This window comes from Bos javanicus, chromosome 10, assembly GCF_032452875.1.
Source record: "Bos javanicus breed banteng chromosome 10, ARS-OSU_banteng_1.0, whole genome shotgun sequence".
In the NCBI taxonomy this organism is placed as follows: Eukaryota; Metazoa; Chordata; class Mammalia; order Artiodactyla; family Bovidae; genus Bos; species Bos javanicus.
The window spans coordinates 79,005,945-79,024,527 of NC_083877.1; the positions used below are offsets into that span (position 1 = coordinate 79,005,945).

Below are 18,583 nucleotides of genomic sequence, written 5' to 3' on the forward strand. Positions count from 1 at the left end.
ACAAATACCATCTTCTGTGTTTTCTAAAAGGAGAAAAAAGTTGGAAATCATTGCCTAGCAGATCCCTGGATGTGCCTTCTACTTCAGAAAGCTCTAGTGGTTCAGAATCCTAGCTGTGACTCGGTCTGATGGGATTTTCCTGTTCCCCCAGCCTGCACAGCTGTCTTCCAAGGAGAGCGCTCTGGTGTGGATTGCTGTGAATGAGGATGGAGTCAGCATCTTGGACCACAACACTATGGTATGGGAGGGTGAGGGCTGGCTCCCGGGTGGCTCCTCTCTGCACTCAGAGTCCTGAGCTGAGTGACCGTGGTTGCTCTGCCCCCACTACCCCCACCCCAAGCTCTGCTGTCTAGTCTAGACACAGCTATAGACATTTGGATGGAGCTCTCCAAAGTGTGGCCACTTCAGACTTCTTTCTCCTGGTCTGACGAGACTCCCAGCTCAGGAGGCAGGGGGAAAGCTACCCAGGAACTAACTGGATTGCTTCTCACAGCAACTGCACGTCACCTATCCCTACTCTTCGGTGATGACCTTCGGTGGCTGCCGAGATGACTTCATGCTTGTGATCAGATCCGTTCCAGACCAGAGCTCTGGGAAAGGCCACGTTGAGAAGTTGATCTTCCGGATGGCTGCTCCCAAGGTGGGCCTGAAAGCTGCTACATTTGACTCTGATCGAATATAATGAGGTGGGCTTAGAGCACAGAAAGGAAACTGGGGTTATGATAATACCCCAGAAGGGCCCCGCCCCAAACAAAAACGTTTGGCCTTGTCTCTGATCAGTACTCCTGAGGGTGCTGGGCTGGTAGGTAGAGGGGCTGGTGGGGGCACTCCTCACGTTACTTCTTCTGTTCTGTCAGCCACAGCACTGGGCAGCTTGGGCTGGGGCCCTCTCGCTGCTCGTCCGTGCAGCAGGCCCAGGCCCAGGGCGGCTTCCTCCAGGCGCTCTCCCCTTGCCTTGGGTTCTGCTATCCCAGCACTTGTCACAAGTCAGCCAGTCAGCACAGGTTCCCCTTCCCTGGGGTTTTGAAGAAGGCCCAAAGACCTGTTTGGGTTTAAGGGCCTTGTTCCTACTCGGTACAGGAAATGTTGATTGGCAAAAATAACAATTCCAGAGACTCTGAAACCGAAGTTCTGATTTATAGTTTCTGGCTCCCTTCTGAGCAGCTGGAAACCCTGTTGTTTTAATGCTAAAGCTGGAGTTTGACAAACCTCCTCCTTCTTTTAATACTGTCCCTGCCCAAGGAGAGGACATGCAGGTCCCTTCCTCCAGGGAGGCCGCCCGCCCCGGCTTGGAGACAGCCAAAGCGGAATGTCGGTCCTCCTGTTTTCAGGAGGTACCATGGACTCCAGACGCCCATTTCACTGGTTGTCTGAACCTCACCAGTAATGATCCCCCGCTTGGACATTTCCACCCCGGGTGGGTATTAAGAGACAAACCAAAGCCCAAGAAGCTTATGTACCCAGTGCAACAGCTAGTGAGAGAGCGAGCCAGAATTCAAGCCAAAGCTAGTTCCATTCCTTCGTTTCTCTGTTGTCTCCTTAGATTGCCGAGGTGACCCTCATCTTGGCCAGCTACATGAACCACTGCTCCACAACTGTGAACCCACCCTCCACGCCCGCTGCTGCCTGCCAGCCATGGGAACTGGACGGACGACAGTTCTTTGCTTCTGTTCCCTGTGCTGCCAAGGGGCCAACGTTGCTGTGAATATTTCTCTTGCCCTTTTCCCCACCACCAGCTGGTGCCTCTGGGATTAGACATGTATCCTCGGGTGATACTACTGTGATGGGTCTGATAGCCCCCGCAACCCGCCCCAGTTGTTCTGTGAAATGTGTACTTCGGTGTCCACTTTACTCTCCAGGTGCCTTATCATGTTCCAGGGCCAACCTTTAAAAATCCAGACCCAGTATAAAAACCACTCCCCCCCCGCACACACACAAAAATACTGAGCTGTGGATGCTGTTCGGTTCTAGACGCAGGGTTGCCCGCTGCCCCTGGTCACTGAGGGCATCAGTGCTGTACGTCAGCTTTCCTGCACTGCTGCTCTCAGGGAGACTAGTATTTTTTATATTGGCTATGGTCCTCACGCAGGGATTTATACTTGAAGTTTTCCTGACATCCCTGAATGGGAGAGGACTAGAATTTCCAATTCACTTGAACTTCAACAAAAGCCTGGAATTCACTCAGGCTGGACTTCCTTTCCCACACGGGAGAGGTGTTGGCGGGGCTGGAGATAAAGGAGTTGACCCACCTTTCCCCTTCCCCTGCTACACACGAGGCATCAGTGGCGCCCTTCCAGGGCAGCGGCCCCTGCCCCTGCAGGACAAGGTACTGTCCCCCGAGAATGAAGCTGGTCTCCTCACACTGGACCATCAGCGCAACGGAGTACAAGCAAGGGCAGGGGTGGGTCTACCCTGGCTTCTCCTTGTCTCATTTTAACGACTGGACAGGGCTCAGTGAAGGCTGTGCTTACTACTGTAGAAGGTGAGCATCACTTATTCCCCTGCTCATTGAAAAACCAAGCAAATGCATCCTGCTTTTTGCTACTCTGTGAGGCCACCAAAAATGACTCAGAAACAGAAGATCCCCCCTCCAGGCTTGTGAGGATTTGCTTAAGACTTCTGGTGAACTTGCACTGGGAATTAGTTTGAGGGCAGAGCACACACATGTGTTATCTGATGCCTGACTGAAAGTTTCTTTCACCTTTTGCCTCCTGGTGATGCCAATATCTCCCCACCCCCGAGTGAGACCTGCTGTTGAGTGCAGAGATGGTCTTGTTTCCGCCCTCCCCTGACAGGGAAAAAAAAAAAAAAAGACGAAAGAGTTCATTTATACTCTGATATTCCAACACGGGAGAAACTGAGTTTTATTTCATAGCTCTAACTCAGCCTTATCATTTTTCAATAAAGTGCTGAACAAACTACATGAGTTTAGCAATAGCATCTATGAACCAAGCCTTTAACCCCAACAAAGTGTGTGGTGGGGGCACACTGCAAAAACTGCAAGGCTGGAACTAGTTTATCTGAACACCTCAGCTGCTGTAAGCTTCCCCTCTCACCCTTTAAACTGAGAAGCATGACGAAAAAGGCAGCACATCAGAGTGTCTGCCTCTTTTAAATGAACTGGACTTTGCCAGGCTGGCAATTTTATAGCTGCCTCCCAATTTGGTTTCTCCCTTTCCCCCAAGATTTGGGATTTAGCTGAGACATTTCTACCTCGAACAAGTCACATGTCATATGTCCCACAGAATCCTGAATAACCCTTCCAGGGCTGGTGTAAAAGGCAGAAGTTACAGCTCTGGTTTTGTAATATCTTGAATATCTCTAAGACAAATAAGGATATTATCCTTTTGGATAAGATATTATCCTATCCAAATAAGGATAATATCCTATTAATAAGGATATTATCTACAGGACCCTGTACAGAACTACCCTGTACAGAACACAGGAGCTAGGTGGACAGAGACTAGACTTTTGTAGGACATTGCTTCCTACTAACCAGTCCCTGAAGGACTTGCTTTTTTTCTTTCTTAACTTTTATACAGGGACACTGCATAGTTGGAACAATTATCTTTTTCAAAAGAGCTGATGTCAGGAGTTAAAATAAAAAATCCCAAAGAAAAAGTAAGCAGGAATGGAACTGTGTTCCTACTGAGTTTAGAGGGTCAAGCTGTTTTCCCTGCCCTGTCTTCTTCCCAGCCCTTCAGGAATCCTCCCTAGTTTGTTGATTTTATACAAAAGAAACAACCTTATAAACAAAGGCTTCTATAGTATGTATGTTTATCCTTCTTCAACATGTCTGGGAACCAAAGCCAAATTTCTGTCTGGCTTTTTGTTTCATCCCTCTTGGAAAAAGAAGTTTTTGGAGTCATAGACAATGCTGAGTAACAAGAGTATTAATGTACTTGACACCCTTGACTGAAATGCCACGATCATGTTTGTCAATAAAAAGCAGCTGTCTGAACCAAGCAGTGGTGTATGTTTTGGAAGAATATCTGTTTATTAAGAGAATCATCATAAAGTAACCCTGTACAGAACACAGGAGCTAGGTGGACAGAGACTCGACTTTTGTAGGACATTGCTTCCTACTGACCAGTCCCTGAAGGGCTTGCTTTTTTTCTTTCTAACTTTTATACAGGGACACTGCACAGTTGGTAAATTATCTTTATCAAAAGAGCTGATGTCAGTTTCCCATTTTCTATAAATTCCAACAAAAAGTAAGCCCAAGTGTGCTCACAAAGTGCGCTTAGTCAGCATTACTCCTAACATAGAGTTTCAAGGTCTCCCCTCAATTGGTAAAATAAATAAAACCTTACAAAAGGAACACTAAAATATATATTAATACTTTGCTCAATATCACACAATAAGTTAGGTTTTCAGTCACCTTCTCTATGGCTCTGAGATCCACCACATCCATACTGGTTTCTCAGACTATGTCCACTTGAAGGTTTAAAATACAGAAAATAAGCCAACCACTGTGGCTTAGGAGTCTCCTCTGGAAGACAATACTGGCTTTCTGAATGCTGGGACTCATGGGCTCGTTGATGCAGCTTTCTGGTGTGCCAGGATCTCCTGGCAGCTCCTGTACACTTCAATCAAGCAGTCCAGCCGGGGCTTGGCACTCTGAATTCCAAAGGGGAGAAATGCAGAGTCAAGATGAACATAAGAGACTGATGAGTGCTGCTGTGTCCAAGTGCAACCCTGATCTCTCACCCACAAGCCGGGGGGTCTAAACGGCACAGGTGTGGGCTCGAGAGGTGGAAGTTCAGGCCTCACAGGACTTTGCTGGGAGTGATCCTTAACCAGGCCCACAGCCCAGCCTGTGAACTGTGGGAAGCAGGGGCTCAAAAGACAGTTTTTAATCTGTCTAAATTTCATGATATCCACCTAAGAGCAAGAAAGGGGAGTAACAAGGACAGACCCTCTTGGGAAGTGTCGCAAGCTGTGAAGCAGCTCTCAGAGACAAGAAGGGCACTTTGATATGTAAATCCTGCAAATTATTTTGTATAATGAAATATAATACAATCAAAAGAAAAGCCACAGAATGAGAAAAATGTATGTGGAAAGCATATTTAATAAAAGTTGGCTACCTAAAATAAAGTGTTATAATGCATAATCAATATGTAGTATCTGCTTGACTAATAGAGGAGATGGATAGTTTAAAACAAGAGAAAATACTGATAGGTAATACAAGGAAATATAAAAGTCTGTTATTTAAAGAGATACAAATTTAGTAACTCTAAATTCCTTTAATATATACTAAACTAAAAAATAGCTAAAACTACTGTTAGACAAGACTACATAAAAACAAGCACAAATTCCCAAAAGTATGGTCTAATCTCTAGAGCCAAATCTCAAACACTATTAAAATCTATGAAAGTATTCATAAGCTTTAATATAATTTTGAGATAAATTCAAAAGAATTTTAGCTTAGCTGCCTTAAATCCTTTGTGAAAAAGGCAGTGAGGCAGAATTAACTGCATACATGATTTACATACCTATAAAATAATTGACTGTAATTATGTTTGTATAAGTATTTTTTATACGAGCAAAACGAAAAATAATCTGGATGTGGTTTTAAAAGCTAGCAAATGATGTGGCTAAATAAACTAATATTTGATATGATGATATAATTATTTAAAATAATAAGTATAATGGCTTTTGTAGATACATGAAAAATATATTAAAAAAGCAATTATGGCTGAGTCACATTGTTATATGGCAGAAACCAATTACAACATTGTAAAACAATTATCCTTCAATTAAAAAAGAAAGATTAAAGAAAAGAGTTAACTGAAAAAAAAAAGCAAGACGCCAAAATAGCGTATAGCAGTCTGTATGGATCAGTAACATTTATGTAAAATCATATATTGGGCTTCCCTGGTGACTCAGTGGTAAAGAATCCTGCCAATGCAGGAGACCCAGGTTCCATCCCTGGGTCAGGAAGATCCCCTGGAGAAGGAAAGAGGCAACCCACTCCAGTATCTTTGCCTGTGTAATCCCATGGACAGAGGAGCCTAGGGGGCTACAGTCCATGGGGGTCTCAAAGAGTTGGACACAACTTAGTGACTAAACAACAACAAAAATCACATACTAGCAGACTGACAGAATCGAAGCAGGTGAATGATGATATATACGCAGAAGCTGCTGCTAAGTCGCTTCAGTCGTGTCCGACTCTGTGCAACCCCATAGACGGCAGCCCACCAGGCTCCCCTGTCCCTGGGATTCTCCAGGCAAGAACACTGGAGTGGGTTGCCATTTCCTTCTCCAGTGCATGAAAGTGAAAAGTGAAAGTGAAGTCGCTCAGTCGTGTCCAACTCTTCTCGACCCCATGGACTGCAGCCTACCAGGTTCCTCTGTCCATGGGATTTTCCAGGCAAGAGTACTGGAATGGGGTGCCATTGCCTTCTCCGCAGAAGCTGCTATATATGTATTATTATCTCTAGAATTTGTATAGGTTCCTAATATTTCTGAAAGTTTTATCTGCCTCAGAAAGGAATTTCTGAAATAACATTCTAATTCCTGGTAAAAATATCCCTCAGGAATCCTCAAATATTCTTGACAATAGAAGATCACATTCCTACTGAACCTAAGAAGCAGTGGATCTGCTCAGAGAAGGAGTAAGGTAAAGGACTTCTCTAGAGAAAAAATTTAAGAAAAGTCTTCTGTGCTCACCTGGAAGATGGGTACTACTTGGGATATCCCATGTGGTTCCACTGGATCCTTCAATAAAATGCAGAGGTAGTAAATCACCTTCTGCTGTAAGAAAAATAAACCAAATAAGGAGAGATCTAGGTGAAACTCAGTTTTCTTTCTCAAAACTTCATAAATAGCACTTGATAGCTTCTGAACTGAGAGAGGGGTATATTCTCATTCTTTAGAGGAAAAAAGACAAAAGAACAACAACCAGAGATGATTCTGAAGCTGGGCTAGAAAATAAAGTTGAAATGCTAACTCCCTACCCATGAAAACCTACTGCATCTCTATAAGAATAAAGGGCATATGTTTTCAATACAAGTTTACTTTTATGGTTTAAAGACATGCCAGCCAAAAAGAAAACACTCTAAGTACTAGTACACAGAGCCCTAAAGTTTAATTCTGTGACATCGTTACTTGAGGTATTAAGACTCAGTTTAGATCCAGACACACCCCATGGGCTGCCTCCTCTAGGGAGGCCTGTAACATTTACTGATTTAAATACTTACCATGTAAATAGCCTCATTAATGATGACATCCTTCACCTTGCCCATCTCAATGAAGGTGGTACTTTCTTTGCCTGAGGCATAGGATGAGGTCATCTGGATACCCAGGGAATCAATGATTAACAGAGTCTCATGATCAATCTTTACAAAATGGAGGTAACCAAGCAGGCCTAAGAGAGTGATGAAGATGGCAGCAGAGAGGATCATGCTGTTCTGAAGAGAGAGCCAGACACAGGCGGTTAAGATTATCAAGTGTTTCTCTGCTGGTTAATAAGTCAACTCCAGACAATGTGGAAAAAAACCTTTGTTCTCCTTGAGGTGAATGGATAGGAAGAACGTGCGTGAAGTAAGAGGAAGCTACTTTTATGTGGGCTCTGCAGTGCTAGGAAAGCACATGATAAGACACACCCAGACAACAAATGGACAGGTCTGGGGAGAAGAACCTCCCTCAGCAGGATACCCATCACACTGCTCTCAGAGATTTTCCTTCCAAAATTGCAACTTAAGGACTCAGATTTTTTCTTCTCACCTTTCATCAGTAAAACATGTAGCAAAATCTCAGACTGAACACAATAAATAATAACATGCTTAGCACAGTGCAGCAGATAACACTCAACAGCCACTCCTGCTTCCCAACACTCCTGCAAACGACTGGTTCAGAAATGGACCAATGGCACAACTCTAGCCGGTGACATATGAGGGGAAGTCTGCTGGAAGGCTTTCTAGAAAACTAAGTCCATCTCAAGAAAGAGGTCTAAGGAAGAGAAGGCCCCTTCATCCTAAAGTTTGGATGCCCAGAACTACAAGGCCTCTGCCAAAACTGTGTGGAAAGCTGGGCTGAGGACAGGTAAAGGGTAGAAGATTGGTAAGATGAAAAAACTAAAATCAACCGAGCCTCTTATGCCCTCTAGAGTCCTTCTTCATCTTGACTTCTGGTTTTGTTAAATAATAAAGATCTTACTACTCAGGGCCCTTTTGGTTGTTTTGGGTTATGACTGAGTGATATGTTAAGGCTGACTGACTAGCTGAAATGACTAAGGACAGTGTTAAGAGTCCCCGAAATGGTATTTATTTGATTCTAAGAACCTTTTAACATTTACAACCTTTTAACATTTCTGAAGTTGAAGTGTGTTTTTCTATCGAGGTATGTTTGTTTTCCTTTTTTTTTTTTTTCCCCAAAAAGCTATTTAGAAGGATGGCACAGGAAAAAAAAATCATTGATGACCTAGAATCACAAGAGATTCACTAATTTATGGCTGTCATTCCTTGAAGGCAGGAGGTGTTTTACTAATCTTTGTTACTGACAAGATATCCTCTCTGACCTACTAACTCTAGTGAGACTCTTGTTGAACAATGCAGGCCTTGCTGGCCAAGTTGTAGCAAGACTCTTGCTAAGTGAGTTTAGAGAAGACTCTCACCTTGGTTATCTGATCACCCTGGCCTGCCTTCAGCAAGAATCCTGTTGAATCAATTTAGCCAGAATCCCCCATTTACTCCTCATGTTTCCTTTTAGTAATTTTGTATCCATTGACCACTGACCCTGCTCTTTGGCTATAAATTTCTACTGGTCCCTGAGGTATGCAGAATTGAACCCAACCTTCAATACTGAAGTCTCTTTTCTCCCATTGCAACAGTTTCTGAATGAAATCTGTTTTTATTGCTTTAACTACTGACTAGCTCTGGTTTTCCTTCAAAGTACCTTTCTACTTCTTTATATATAACACATAGTTAAGAGTTAGATAAGAAATCTAGGAACTATTTGGGCCTGTGATCTGCTTTTGTCTGGTCCACATTAAGCTAAAACTATTTTTGGTTTGTTTGGTTTTTTTGTTTTATTTTTTGAAGGGTTGATAAAATGAAACAGAAGAATATGAGACAGAGACCTGCAAAGCCTAAAATATTTAGTTTGGCCTTTTTAGGAAAAAGTTTGCTGACCTCTGCACTAGATAATTATTTGTTAATTACAAATGGAAGATGGAGAAATCTATGTGCTGGGTCTTTGATGGGCCCAGAAATATCTACTTTGAGTTAATTAAATGTCTAGTACCTAGTACAGTGTCTTGTACATAATGTGAACTGAATAAGCATTATGGAAGAATGGAGAGAGATAAACTTATGTTCTGGCCCTTACAGATTTATTAGAGGCAAGATTAAATATATAAAATATTTTTGGAGAATACTATGATATAGAGTGACTAAGACAGGATTAACAGAGAGAGAGAAAAAGCAAGAAAGAGAGAGATTAAAGCACACAGGAATATCCTATGAAGACTTCTAAGGAAGCAGGATTTAACTGGTGCTGAGGAGGTGGTGATTATTGACAGATATACTTAGCTGAGAAAAGGAAGGGGAAAGAACATTCCAGGTTGAAATAAGTAAGGTAAAAACCTAGAATTCTAATAGAACTGTGAATTAAAAAACTGGGAGGAAAGAAGGAATGAAGAACAAGTATATACTTAGGGGATTTTAATATTATTTTTAAATTTTTTATTTTATTTTGGAGTATAGTTGATTTATAATGTGTTAGTTTCAGGTGTAGAGCAGAGTGATTTCAGTTATACATATTCATATATCTTCACATTTTGAAATTCTTTTCCTATTGAGGTTATTATAAAATATTAAGTAGCGTTCCCTGTGCTATACAGTAGGTCCTTGTGAGTTGCCTATTTTAAATATAGTAGTGTGTATGTATCAACCCCAAACTTCCAATTTATCCCTCCTCCCTTCTTTCCTCTATGGTAACCATAAGTTTGTTTTCTAAGTTTGTGAGTCTGTTTCTATTTTGTAGGTAAGTTCATCTGCTTACTTAGGGGGTCTGACCCATATCAGCTTTCCTATAAAGTAATCACTGCCCAAAACTTTATTACCCCTGCATTTTTTATACTTAATTTTTCTTTCTGAAATTCTAACAATTCAATATTGGTTTGGGTTGAAGTAAAGCCACATGTTTTAATGAATCCCTCCAACAGATTTCTTCTTATACAAGCTGAGATTCAGTACTCTGATTAATAGTTTTGAATAGGAGGAAAAATAGAAATTCTGGTACACAGAGCCCTTAAGAAGTGCTGCAGTGGAGTTTAAAGGAAGGTAAGGTTACTTAGCCCTGGACATTGATGAGGGTTAAGTAGGATATACCAGGATGAGATAGATAAGTACACAAGGGAGCTGGTGTAGAACAAACCTCCCATTTAAAAATTCTGCTAAGCAAGCCATCAGACAGCCTTGGGTTTGAAGCCCCAGTAGGCCATTTACTAGTTTTATCACTTCAGATAAGCTACTACTCTTTCTAAGTCTCGGTTTTCTTCTAAGGTTGAAATGAGACATTCAGTAAGGCAGCTGGCACTCAGTGGGCTTTAATAAATATCTGTTCCCTTCTCCTCACGGAGAAGGCAATGGCACCCCACTCCAGGACTCTTGCCTGGAAAATCCCATGGATGGAGGAGCCTGGTAGGCTGCAGTCCATGGGGTCGCTAAGAGTCGGACACGACTGAGTGACTTCACTTTCACTTTTCACTTTCATGAATTGGAGAAGGAAATGGCAACCCACTCCAGTGTTCTTGCCTGGAGAATCCCAGGGACGGCGGGGCCTGGTGGGCTGCCGTCTATGGGGTCGAACAGAGTCGGACATGACTGAAGCGACTTAGCAGCAGTAGCAGCCTCCTCACATGACTATTCGGAAAGAACTCAGGCTAGTACTGAAATTCAACTATATTATATATTAAATTTTTTAGGGGGCAGGAGGAAGAACTGTCCTGGCATTTCAACCAGTTCAACTGACTTATGAACTTTTAGATACAACTGATACAAATAAGGGTCTAAATTTTGTGTATATCTACACTAAATTAACCATGCTCTGAAATATGCTCTAGTGGCTTTTTCAAAAAGCTAGTGGGGGACTTCCCTGGTGGTCCAGTGGTTAAGAATCCACCTTGCAGCGCAGTGGATGGGGGTTGGATCCCTGGTTGGGTGAACTAGGATCCTACAGGTCACGGAGCAACTATAATAAAGCAAGCAGCTGCAACTACCTGCCACATCCAAAATAAAAAAAAACAATTTTTTTTTTAAGAAAAACAAATAGATGCAGTATTGAAAACCATACCCAAATTACAGAAATAAATAGCCTTGCTGTACTTAGCTCTGGTCAGATCACTCCTGGAATAAGACATGTCACTCAGGACACTACATATGAGACTAAGTTAAAAATGAAAAGGGCAATTAGGATGATTCCTTTCATTTGAGAGTTGTCACGATGCTGCTACCTATGACCCTCACAATGCTGTGGCGTTGGCATAGCAGGTATCAATTCCATTTTAGAGGTGTGAAAACTGAACCTGAGAAAATACTGATAGGAGTCAATCTGGAAATTAAGCACAAAACCACCCGTCTCTGCAATCTCAACAGTTCTTTAGAAAATACTTGGAAGTGGGGTAGTGATTGTGGGGTGCGGGAGGTTAGACTGTCCTGAAAAGAGAGATTCTTAACCTGCGTATGAGAACTGTGGAGGCAAAGGCAGTTTCTCGAAGAGTGTAAAAGGTATTGTCAGCAGCGACTCCTGTGAAGAGTGGAAGGGATGGGTGAGGACGATCCGTCCACCTAGTTCTCTAAACACTTGGAACTGAACTACCGTGAGCCTGTACTACACAGAGCACATGGAAGTTAACGTTTTAGGCTGTCGAGCAAGGACGAGATGTATGCTGAGTGGAACCACAGCGCAGAGAGCAGCGACCCCGGAGCAGGGATAAAGTACAAGAGCGCAAAGTTCACTCAACGTTAAGGAAGGAAGAGAGCTGTCCAGCAGCGGAATGGCGTCCCCAAAACCAGCGAGTTTCTGCCCTCCAGGCCGCACGACTGTAGGAGGGTCCGGTGAGAGCTCTGGGCTCGAGCCTAAGACCCCACAGATCCTTCCAAACCCAAGCCCCGACTCCGAGGCCGGCCTTACCTCACAGAGTGTGAAGAGTCCGTAGGCCGCCAGCCACACGGTGCAGGTGACAGCGGTGAGCGAGCGCAAAGAGATCCGAGGGCAGCTGAGGCAGAACTCCAGGCAGGAAGGGGAGTAGTATCGGCGGTGCAAGGCCAGGCGGCCGCCGCAGATATCTGAGAAGCTTCGCTCGTCCTCCATGGCCGGCTCGCCCGCCCCAGGCCCGGCCATGCCGCGCCGCTCTTGCGCGCCCTCCAGCGTCCTCTTGCTGGCTCTGGACTCACTTCCCCACCGCGGAGTTGGCCACGCCCCTCCCCTGGCGGCGCGCAGCCGCAGTTCGGCGCGGACGACGGGGAAGGCTCTTGAGGGGCTGTCTTTTCACGCCTTGCGCGGCCGGAATTCTAAGCGTATATAATCACCGAGATTCTTAGGGGGTGCCAGTGCCTGAGCGGACAGATAAAAACCGCTATTAACGTGCTTTCCGCTCGACAAACTGATTTTTATTTCCAAGCTAGAGGGCACCCCCAGGAGGCAGTCAGCAGGTATTCGTTCATACCACTCATTTATTCATTCATTCCGGTGCCGTTTTAAGTGCTGAAGGTACAGAGGTGAACAGGATCGACAAGGTCTTTGGCTTCAATCAGCTTCCTTCTTATTGAGAAACAATATAGAAATAATTCCAGGGAGTGTTGTTGCAGTAATATGACCTGCAGGGGTGGCTTGGTCTCTGGGAACGCTAGAGGAAGAATTTGCCAGGAAGGAGGACCAGAAAAGACAAAGGCCCCGAGGCTGAAACAGGATTGGCTATTGGAGGAATCGATAGGTCAGAGAGGCGAATGCGAGGGAAATGCAGTTGGAAGTTAGGGAAGTAGGTAGGGGTCAGGTCCAGGAGAGTCTTGTAGGGCCTGGTGAGGGGTCTGGATTTCATTGCCTAGTTTTCTCTCCCAGACCACTAAGTGGAGCACTGAGTAGGCAGACAAGTCCTGGCTGGAAGGGTTAGCAAGAGTGAAGGATGCAGAAGGTATAGATAATAAAATTACTAAGCTCATGAGTAATAGAGACTTGTGGATTCCCTTTTCTTTTTTATTTGAAATGTGGCCCAAGAGTGCCCGTGTGGCCCGTTAAGAGAATTATGGTGCTTCAACCCTGAGGCAGCATCGTGTATTAAAGAATTTGTGTAAAAAGATGAATGGTATAAAGGTCTCATCAGCTTGTATCCTGATGAAAGTCAGGTTCAGTTTCTCCATCTTCACCCAGGATTTTGTTTTCCTTTTTCTTCAAGCATTATTTTGTTTCTCCAATTTTATTTCTGTATACTTAATCTTACCAATACACCCCTTTCATTTTGTAAATATCATGTGATATCTTTTATAATGATAAAAGTGATGTTTGCTTATTATGGAAAATTTGAACAATACAGAAAAGAAGAGGGACTTCCTTGGTAGTCCAGTGGCTAAGACTGTGCTCCCAAGGCAGAGGTCCTGGCTTCGATCCCTGGTTAGGGAACTAGATCCCACATGCCACAGCTAAAGATCCTGCATGCCACAACAAAGACTAAAGATTATGCACGTGTACAACTAAGACCCAGTTTAGTCAAATAAATTTTTTTTAAAAATCGTCACCATACATGGTTATAAAAAATAAGAAGAAAAATTTAAACCATCCATATTTCCACTACTCAGAGATAAACACGTTCAGCGTTTTGGGGAACCCACTAGTCCTAGAGTTCTTAACTTGCACACCATAGATAAAATCAGAGTTTTATCTTTAGTTTCTTAACTTCTAATTGAAATTTAACATTTCTTTTGATTATGAAACTAGGCAACAAACCAATTAGTATTAGTAATACTTGTGATTTTTGTCACTGATAGAAACCACAGATATTTTCATCTCATAATAATTATCTCAAAATGTCATTTCCACTCATTACTTCAAAATTTCTGCAGTAATTATTAGACCAACTACTGTTACTGCTGCTAAGTCACTTCAGTCTTGTCCGACTCTGTGTGACCCCATAGACGGCAACCCACCAGGCTTCCCCGTCCCTGGGATTCTCCAGGCAAGAACACTGGAGTGGGTTGCCATTTCCTTCTCCAATTCATGAAAGTGAAAAGTGAAAGTGAAGTCACTCAGTCGTGTCCGACTCTTAGACCCCATGGACTGCAGTCTACCAGGCTCCTCCATCCATGGGATTTTCCAGGCAAGAGTCCTGGAGTGGGGTGCCATTGCCTTCTCCGAGACCAACTACTAGATCTCCTTATTTAATGTGTCAGTGGAAACACATATTACCATAAGACATTTTAAAAAATATTCTGATAACTATTTTAATTCACTTATGTTTGAAATTCTGTGTGTTCATTTACAAACAGTACTGTGATAAGGGGTCCATTAGGTTTACTAGATTTACAAAGTATCTGTGACAATAAAAAAAAGTGAAGAACCTATGCATGCTCAGAATTTCACCACTCTAGAGTCATTGAAAAAAGACACCTAAGACACCTATTTAAAGTACTACTTTAAGTATTTAAAATACTTAATTTTTTGAATATTAAATTATTATATTAAATATTAAATTCTAGGGACAAATAGTATGGTAATATAATTCCACAATCTTTATAATCACTTTGCTCTATCAGATCGTCTTCTTGACCTGCTTATCTGCGGTAGAAATTGAAATCTGGGTATTTGCCATTTGCTTAGATGCTGCCTGGGATATAAAGTGATAAGTTCTCACGACCATAACCCTGTAAAGACAGCAAGGAGTGATATATATATTTTTTAGCTCTCAATTTTGGACTTCTAAGTATTCATCACCCTCAAAAGTTCGGTGGAGGGGACTTCCCTGGCAGTCCAGAGGCTGAAACTGTGCTCCAAATGCAGGGGGTCCAGGTTCAATCCCTAGTCAGGGGTCTAGAACCCACATGCTGCAACTAAGAGTTCACGTGCCATAACTAAGACCTGGTGAGGCCAAATAAATAAATAAATAGAACTAACTAAGTAAAATTTTTTTTTAAAAAGGTCGATAGAATATAGCAGCAAGGGAGGGTGGGCTGACGAAAAGAATTCAAACTTAGCAATTGGCAAGTTTTTCCATGGAGTGTTATTAATGATATCTTTTTTCAGGGTCACTAAAGGAGTCTCACAACTAATTCCCTAGTGAATTGAGTTGTGGAGAAGCAGAGAAAGGAAGTAGGAGAAACACATACCCTGTATATGTCAAGGTACTAACTGCTATGAAAATAAAATGTCAGTAGCATAACAATAAATGTTGGTTTATTGTCTGTCTATAGTCCATTTAAGTGCTTCTGGTCAAATGACTCATCATTTCTGCCTAGTGATAACTCAGGGACCCAGGCACCTTCTGTTTAGTGGCTTCACAATTCTCTTGGGGCTTCCTCAAGTTCCCTTCCATTTGATCTGCATCTAACAGACGAGTGGGCAAGCATAGAGGATCATTCCTGGGAGGGTTTTATGGCCAAGTCTTCGACCCACAGAACTCATAAACATGGATATATGTAACTTCTAAGGAGGCTGGGAAACACTATTAGTATGCCAAGTGGTGAAAGAAAAATGATTTGGTGAACAACTGGCCAGTCTTTGCTACACTTTCCAAAGAGTTCTGGCTACAAGAACTAGGAAATATATTTGAGTGAATTGAGCATTGTGGTGGCAATATACAGGATTAATCTAACCTATTTTTGATAAAACGGGTACTTACTTCAACTGCTGAAGTTGTTCTTGGAAGCTGAGTGTTTATGAATAGTAAGAAAAATATCTAGCCAAAGAATTCAGATAACTTTTTACTTTTATGGCCCATGCTAGATTCCTTTTTTTTTTTTTTTTGGCTGTGATGGGTCTTCATTGTGACATTGGGGCGCTCTCTAGTTGTGGAGAACAGGCTCTCAAGTGTGTGGGTTCGGTTGTTGCAGCACGTGGGATCTTAGTTCCCCTACCGGAGATTAAACCTGCATCCTCTGCATTGGAAAGCGGATTCCCAACCGCTGGACCACCAGGGAAATCCCCATACTAGATTCTTAAAACCTTTCTATAGAGCTTTCTCTTAGTATTTACTTACACTTATTGATGGCATAATTTTTCTAAGAATACTGTCTTATTCTGTAGTTTTTATTGTTTCTTTTTCTTATGATATAGCAGTAATGATTTGCTAGAAGGAAATGGCAACCCACTCCAGTACTCTTGCCTGGAGAATCCCATGGATGGAGGAGCCTGGCGGGTTACAGTCCATGGGGTCACAAAGAGTCAGACACGACTGAGTGACTTCACTTTCTTATTTTCGGGGGGACTTCCCTTGTAGCTCAGTCGGTAAAGAATTTGCCTGCAGTGTAGGAGACCCGGGTTCGATCCCTGGGTTGGGAAGACCCCCTGGAGAAGGAAATGGCAACCCACTCCAGAATCCTTGCCTGGAAAATCTCATGGACAGAGGAGCCTGGTGGGTGCAGTCCATGGGGTCTCAGAGAGTCGGGAACGACAGAGCAACAAACACTAACACTTACTTAACTGAGAGTAGACTTAATTTAGGACCACTTACTCATAGGGGAGAAAAAGTAGAGGCCCATCTAAGTGAAAAGAAATTCCAAAGAAATAGGGTTTTAAAAAGATGAAAATTATACCTCAATTTTTAAAAAGCCAACCAAAAGAACTTAAAAAGCTTGTTGGAATTTTGTGAAATTGATCAAGAAAGAATTTACTTTGCATAAAAAAAGGTAAATATAACACTTCATTTTGTCCAGAATTTCATTTTGGATTATCTATGTAGTGTGGATATGCCTCTTTCTATAGCTTTTTCTAGTGAGATTTCTTTTGGTACTACATTACATATATGAAACTGTTTTAGAAAAAACTTGGTCTACTGTGTTTCTCCTTTACTCTTACACTACTACCACACTCACAACACTTCTGACACCAAATGCTGGGGAGGGGGGTCCCACACCAAGGACAATAATTCTCTGTGACACCAGTTTTCAGACTCCATTATGTTCTGTTCTCTTTTGTTTTTCCTTGTGCCAGCATCAACCTGTCTCATTACTTCACAGTAGGCATTGATTTCTCATAGTGTTAAGTATTTCAACAGTGATATTTTACTTCAAGACTGTTGAAATATTTTACTTCAAGACTATTGCTGGCTGTTCTAGGTTCTTTGTATTTTCACCAAAAATTTTGCTTGGATTGCATCTGTCAATCAATTTAGGGAGAATTGACATCTTGTTTTTTTAACTGAGGTATAGTTGACTTACAATATATAAGTTTCAGGTGTACAACATAGTAATTCACAGTTTTTCAAGATTATACTCTACTTATGGTTATTATAAAGTATTGGCTATATTCCCTGTACTGTACAATATATTCTTGTAGCTTATTTTTTTTGCTTTTGCTTTGTTTTTTTTTTTTAACTTTTGTTTTGCTTATTTATTTTTTAACATCTTACTTATGACTCTTTTCTCTTCTCCGCCATCCTATGTGCGGTTGAGTTCTCTCCTCACCATGTCTTCTCACAAGACTTTCAGGATCAAGCGATTCCTGGCCAAGAAACAAAAGCAGAATCGTCCCATTCCTCAATGGATTCGAATGAAAACTGGCAATAAAATCAGGTACAACTCCAAGAGAAGACATTGGAGAAGAACCAAGCTGGGTCTATAAGAAGCAAGCTGGGTCTATAAGAAGTGGTCTTAACGTGTGGCACACATGTTAAGACCACTTTTTTAAGCAGCCAAATCACAATGAGAACATCACTACTGTAATGCTTGGCTCCTGATGTTATTTCCTCACTATCGGTCTGAGACCCAGTAATAAATATGAAACATTGGAAAAAAAAAAAACCAAACATCTTACTTATGTTAAGATTTCTAGGTCATGAACCTGGTACTGTATATCTCTGTTTATTTAGGTCTTCTGTAGTTGTCTTGTACATCTTTCATCACACTTATTTCTATGTATTTGGTGCTTTTTGATACTCTTACAAATAATATATATTTTAAAAATTTTATTACCTGTTTCTTTTAATAAGATATGTTATTTTCCCAAAAACATCAAATTGAAATTTTATAAAAGAAAATATATTCCTAACCCTGTCACCTAGAAAATCTTCATTTCTTAAGCGTTTGAGTCCTTTTGTTTTAATGTTTTTAATTATTGAAAATATGATATAATATAGAAAATCTGTGAATGAGAGAGAAAAATCCTAAAGACCTTTCAGTTTTACATATTACTTTTCCATCATTCTCTCTTAGTTTCTGCACTTTAAAATATTATCGTAGTGATAGAATACACACCATTTTGTAATGTTAAAATATAAACTGAGGCATTAAAAAAAATATGTTTATTTGAGAAAAAAATCTATTCAAATAGGGCACTACCAAGCCAGAAGTGAGTAAGAGCTCTCACTCCACTGACAGGCACTAGGGAAAAGACTTTTATAGAGAAATTGTTCCTGCTGTTCAGTTGCTAA

General features: G+C 41.8%; 3 protein-coding genes and 1 long non-coding RNA gene across 8 annotated transcripts in view; 3 read left to right on the top strand and 1 right to left on the bottom strand.

Moving 5' to 3' along the window:
- Positions 1-3,965, top strand: part of PLEKHH1 (pleckstrin homology, MyTH4 and FERM domain containing H1) — a 58,645-nt gene extending 54,680 nt beyond the window's left edge. For all 4 annotated transcript variants that reach the window (XM_061429202.1, XM_061429204.1, XM_061429201.1 and 1 more), the window contains exons 27-29: positions 152-238; positions 494-640; positions 1,544-3,965. In XM_061429202.1, the coding sequence (XP_061285186.1) occupies positions 152-238; positions 494-640; positions 1,544-1,705 (396 nt within the window). In that variant the 3' untranslated portion in view covers positions 1,706-3,965. The remainder of the gene's footprint in view (positions 1-151; positions 239-493; positions 641-1,543) is intronic.
- Positions 3,966-3,974: 9 nt separating this feature from the next.
- On the bottom strand, positions 3,975-12,438 carry PIGH (phosphatidylinositol glycan anchor biosynthesis class H). 2 transcript variants are annotated; one of them, XM_061429206.1, is made up of 4 exons: positions 12,139-12,438; positions 7,203-7,412; positions 6,673-6,753; positions 3,975-4,620 (listed from the first exon to the last, which is right to left on the bottom strand). In XM_061429206.1, the coding sequence occupies exons 1-4, from the start codon at positions 12,346-12,348 to the stop codon at positions 4,528-4,530; spliced, it is 594 nt and encodes a 197-aa protein (XP_061285190.1). In that variant the 5' UTR covers positions 12,349-12,438; the 3' UTR covers positions 3,975-4,527. The 2 variants fall into 2 exon arrangements, with proteins under 2 accessions (XP_061285190.1, XP_061285189.1); XM_061429205.1 differs by having other exon boundaries at positions 6,673-6,756; positions 12,139-12,433.
- Positions 12,439-12,444: 6 nt separating this feature from the next.
- On the top strand, positions 12,445-15,383 carry LOC133254863 (uncharacterized). The gene is made up of 2 exons (XR_009738791.1): positions 12,445-12,659; positions 15,241-15,383. It is a non-coding gene; the product is annotated as an uncharacterized LOC133254863 (long non-coding RNA).
- A 2,181-nt stretch (positions 15,384-17,564) lies between these two features.
- Positions 17,565-18,206, top strand: LOC133254862 (large ribosomal subunit protein eL39-like). Its single transcript, XM_061429207.1, has one exon. The coding sequence runs from the start codon at positions 17,566-17,568 to the stop codon at positions 17,773-17,775; it is 210 nt and encodes a 69-aa protein (XP_061285191.1). The 5' UTR covers position 17,565; the 3' UTR covers positions 17,776-18,206.
- Positions 18,207-18,583: the final 377 nt, after the last annotated feature.

Bases quoted from the DNA above. Each gene is read 5' to 3' on its own strand.
- PIGH (XM_061429205.1), bottom strand. From the start codon at position 12,348: ATGGCCGGGCCTGGGGCGGGCGAGCCGGCCATGGAGGACGAGCGAAGC. The intron at 7,413-12,138 runs GTAAGGCCGGCC...CTCTCTCTTCAG, and splicing joins GACTCTTCACACTCTGTGAG to AACAGCATGATCCTCTCTGC. The intron at 6,757-7,202 runs GTAAGTATTTAA...TTTTTCTTACAG, and splicing joins TTAATGAGGCTATTTACATG to CAGAAGGTGATTTACTACCT.
- LOC133254862 (XM_061429207.1), top strand. From the start codon at position 17,566: ATGACTCTTTTCTCTTCTCCGCCATCCTATGTGCGGTTGAGTTCTCTC.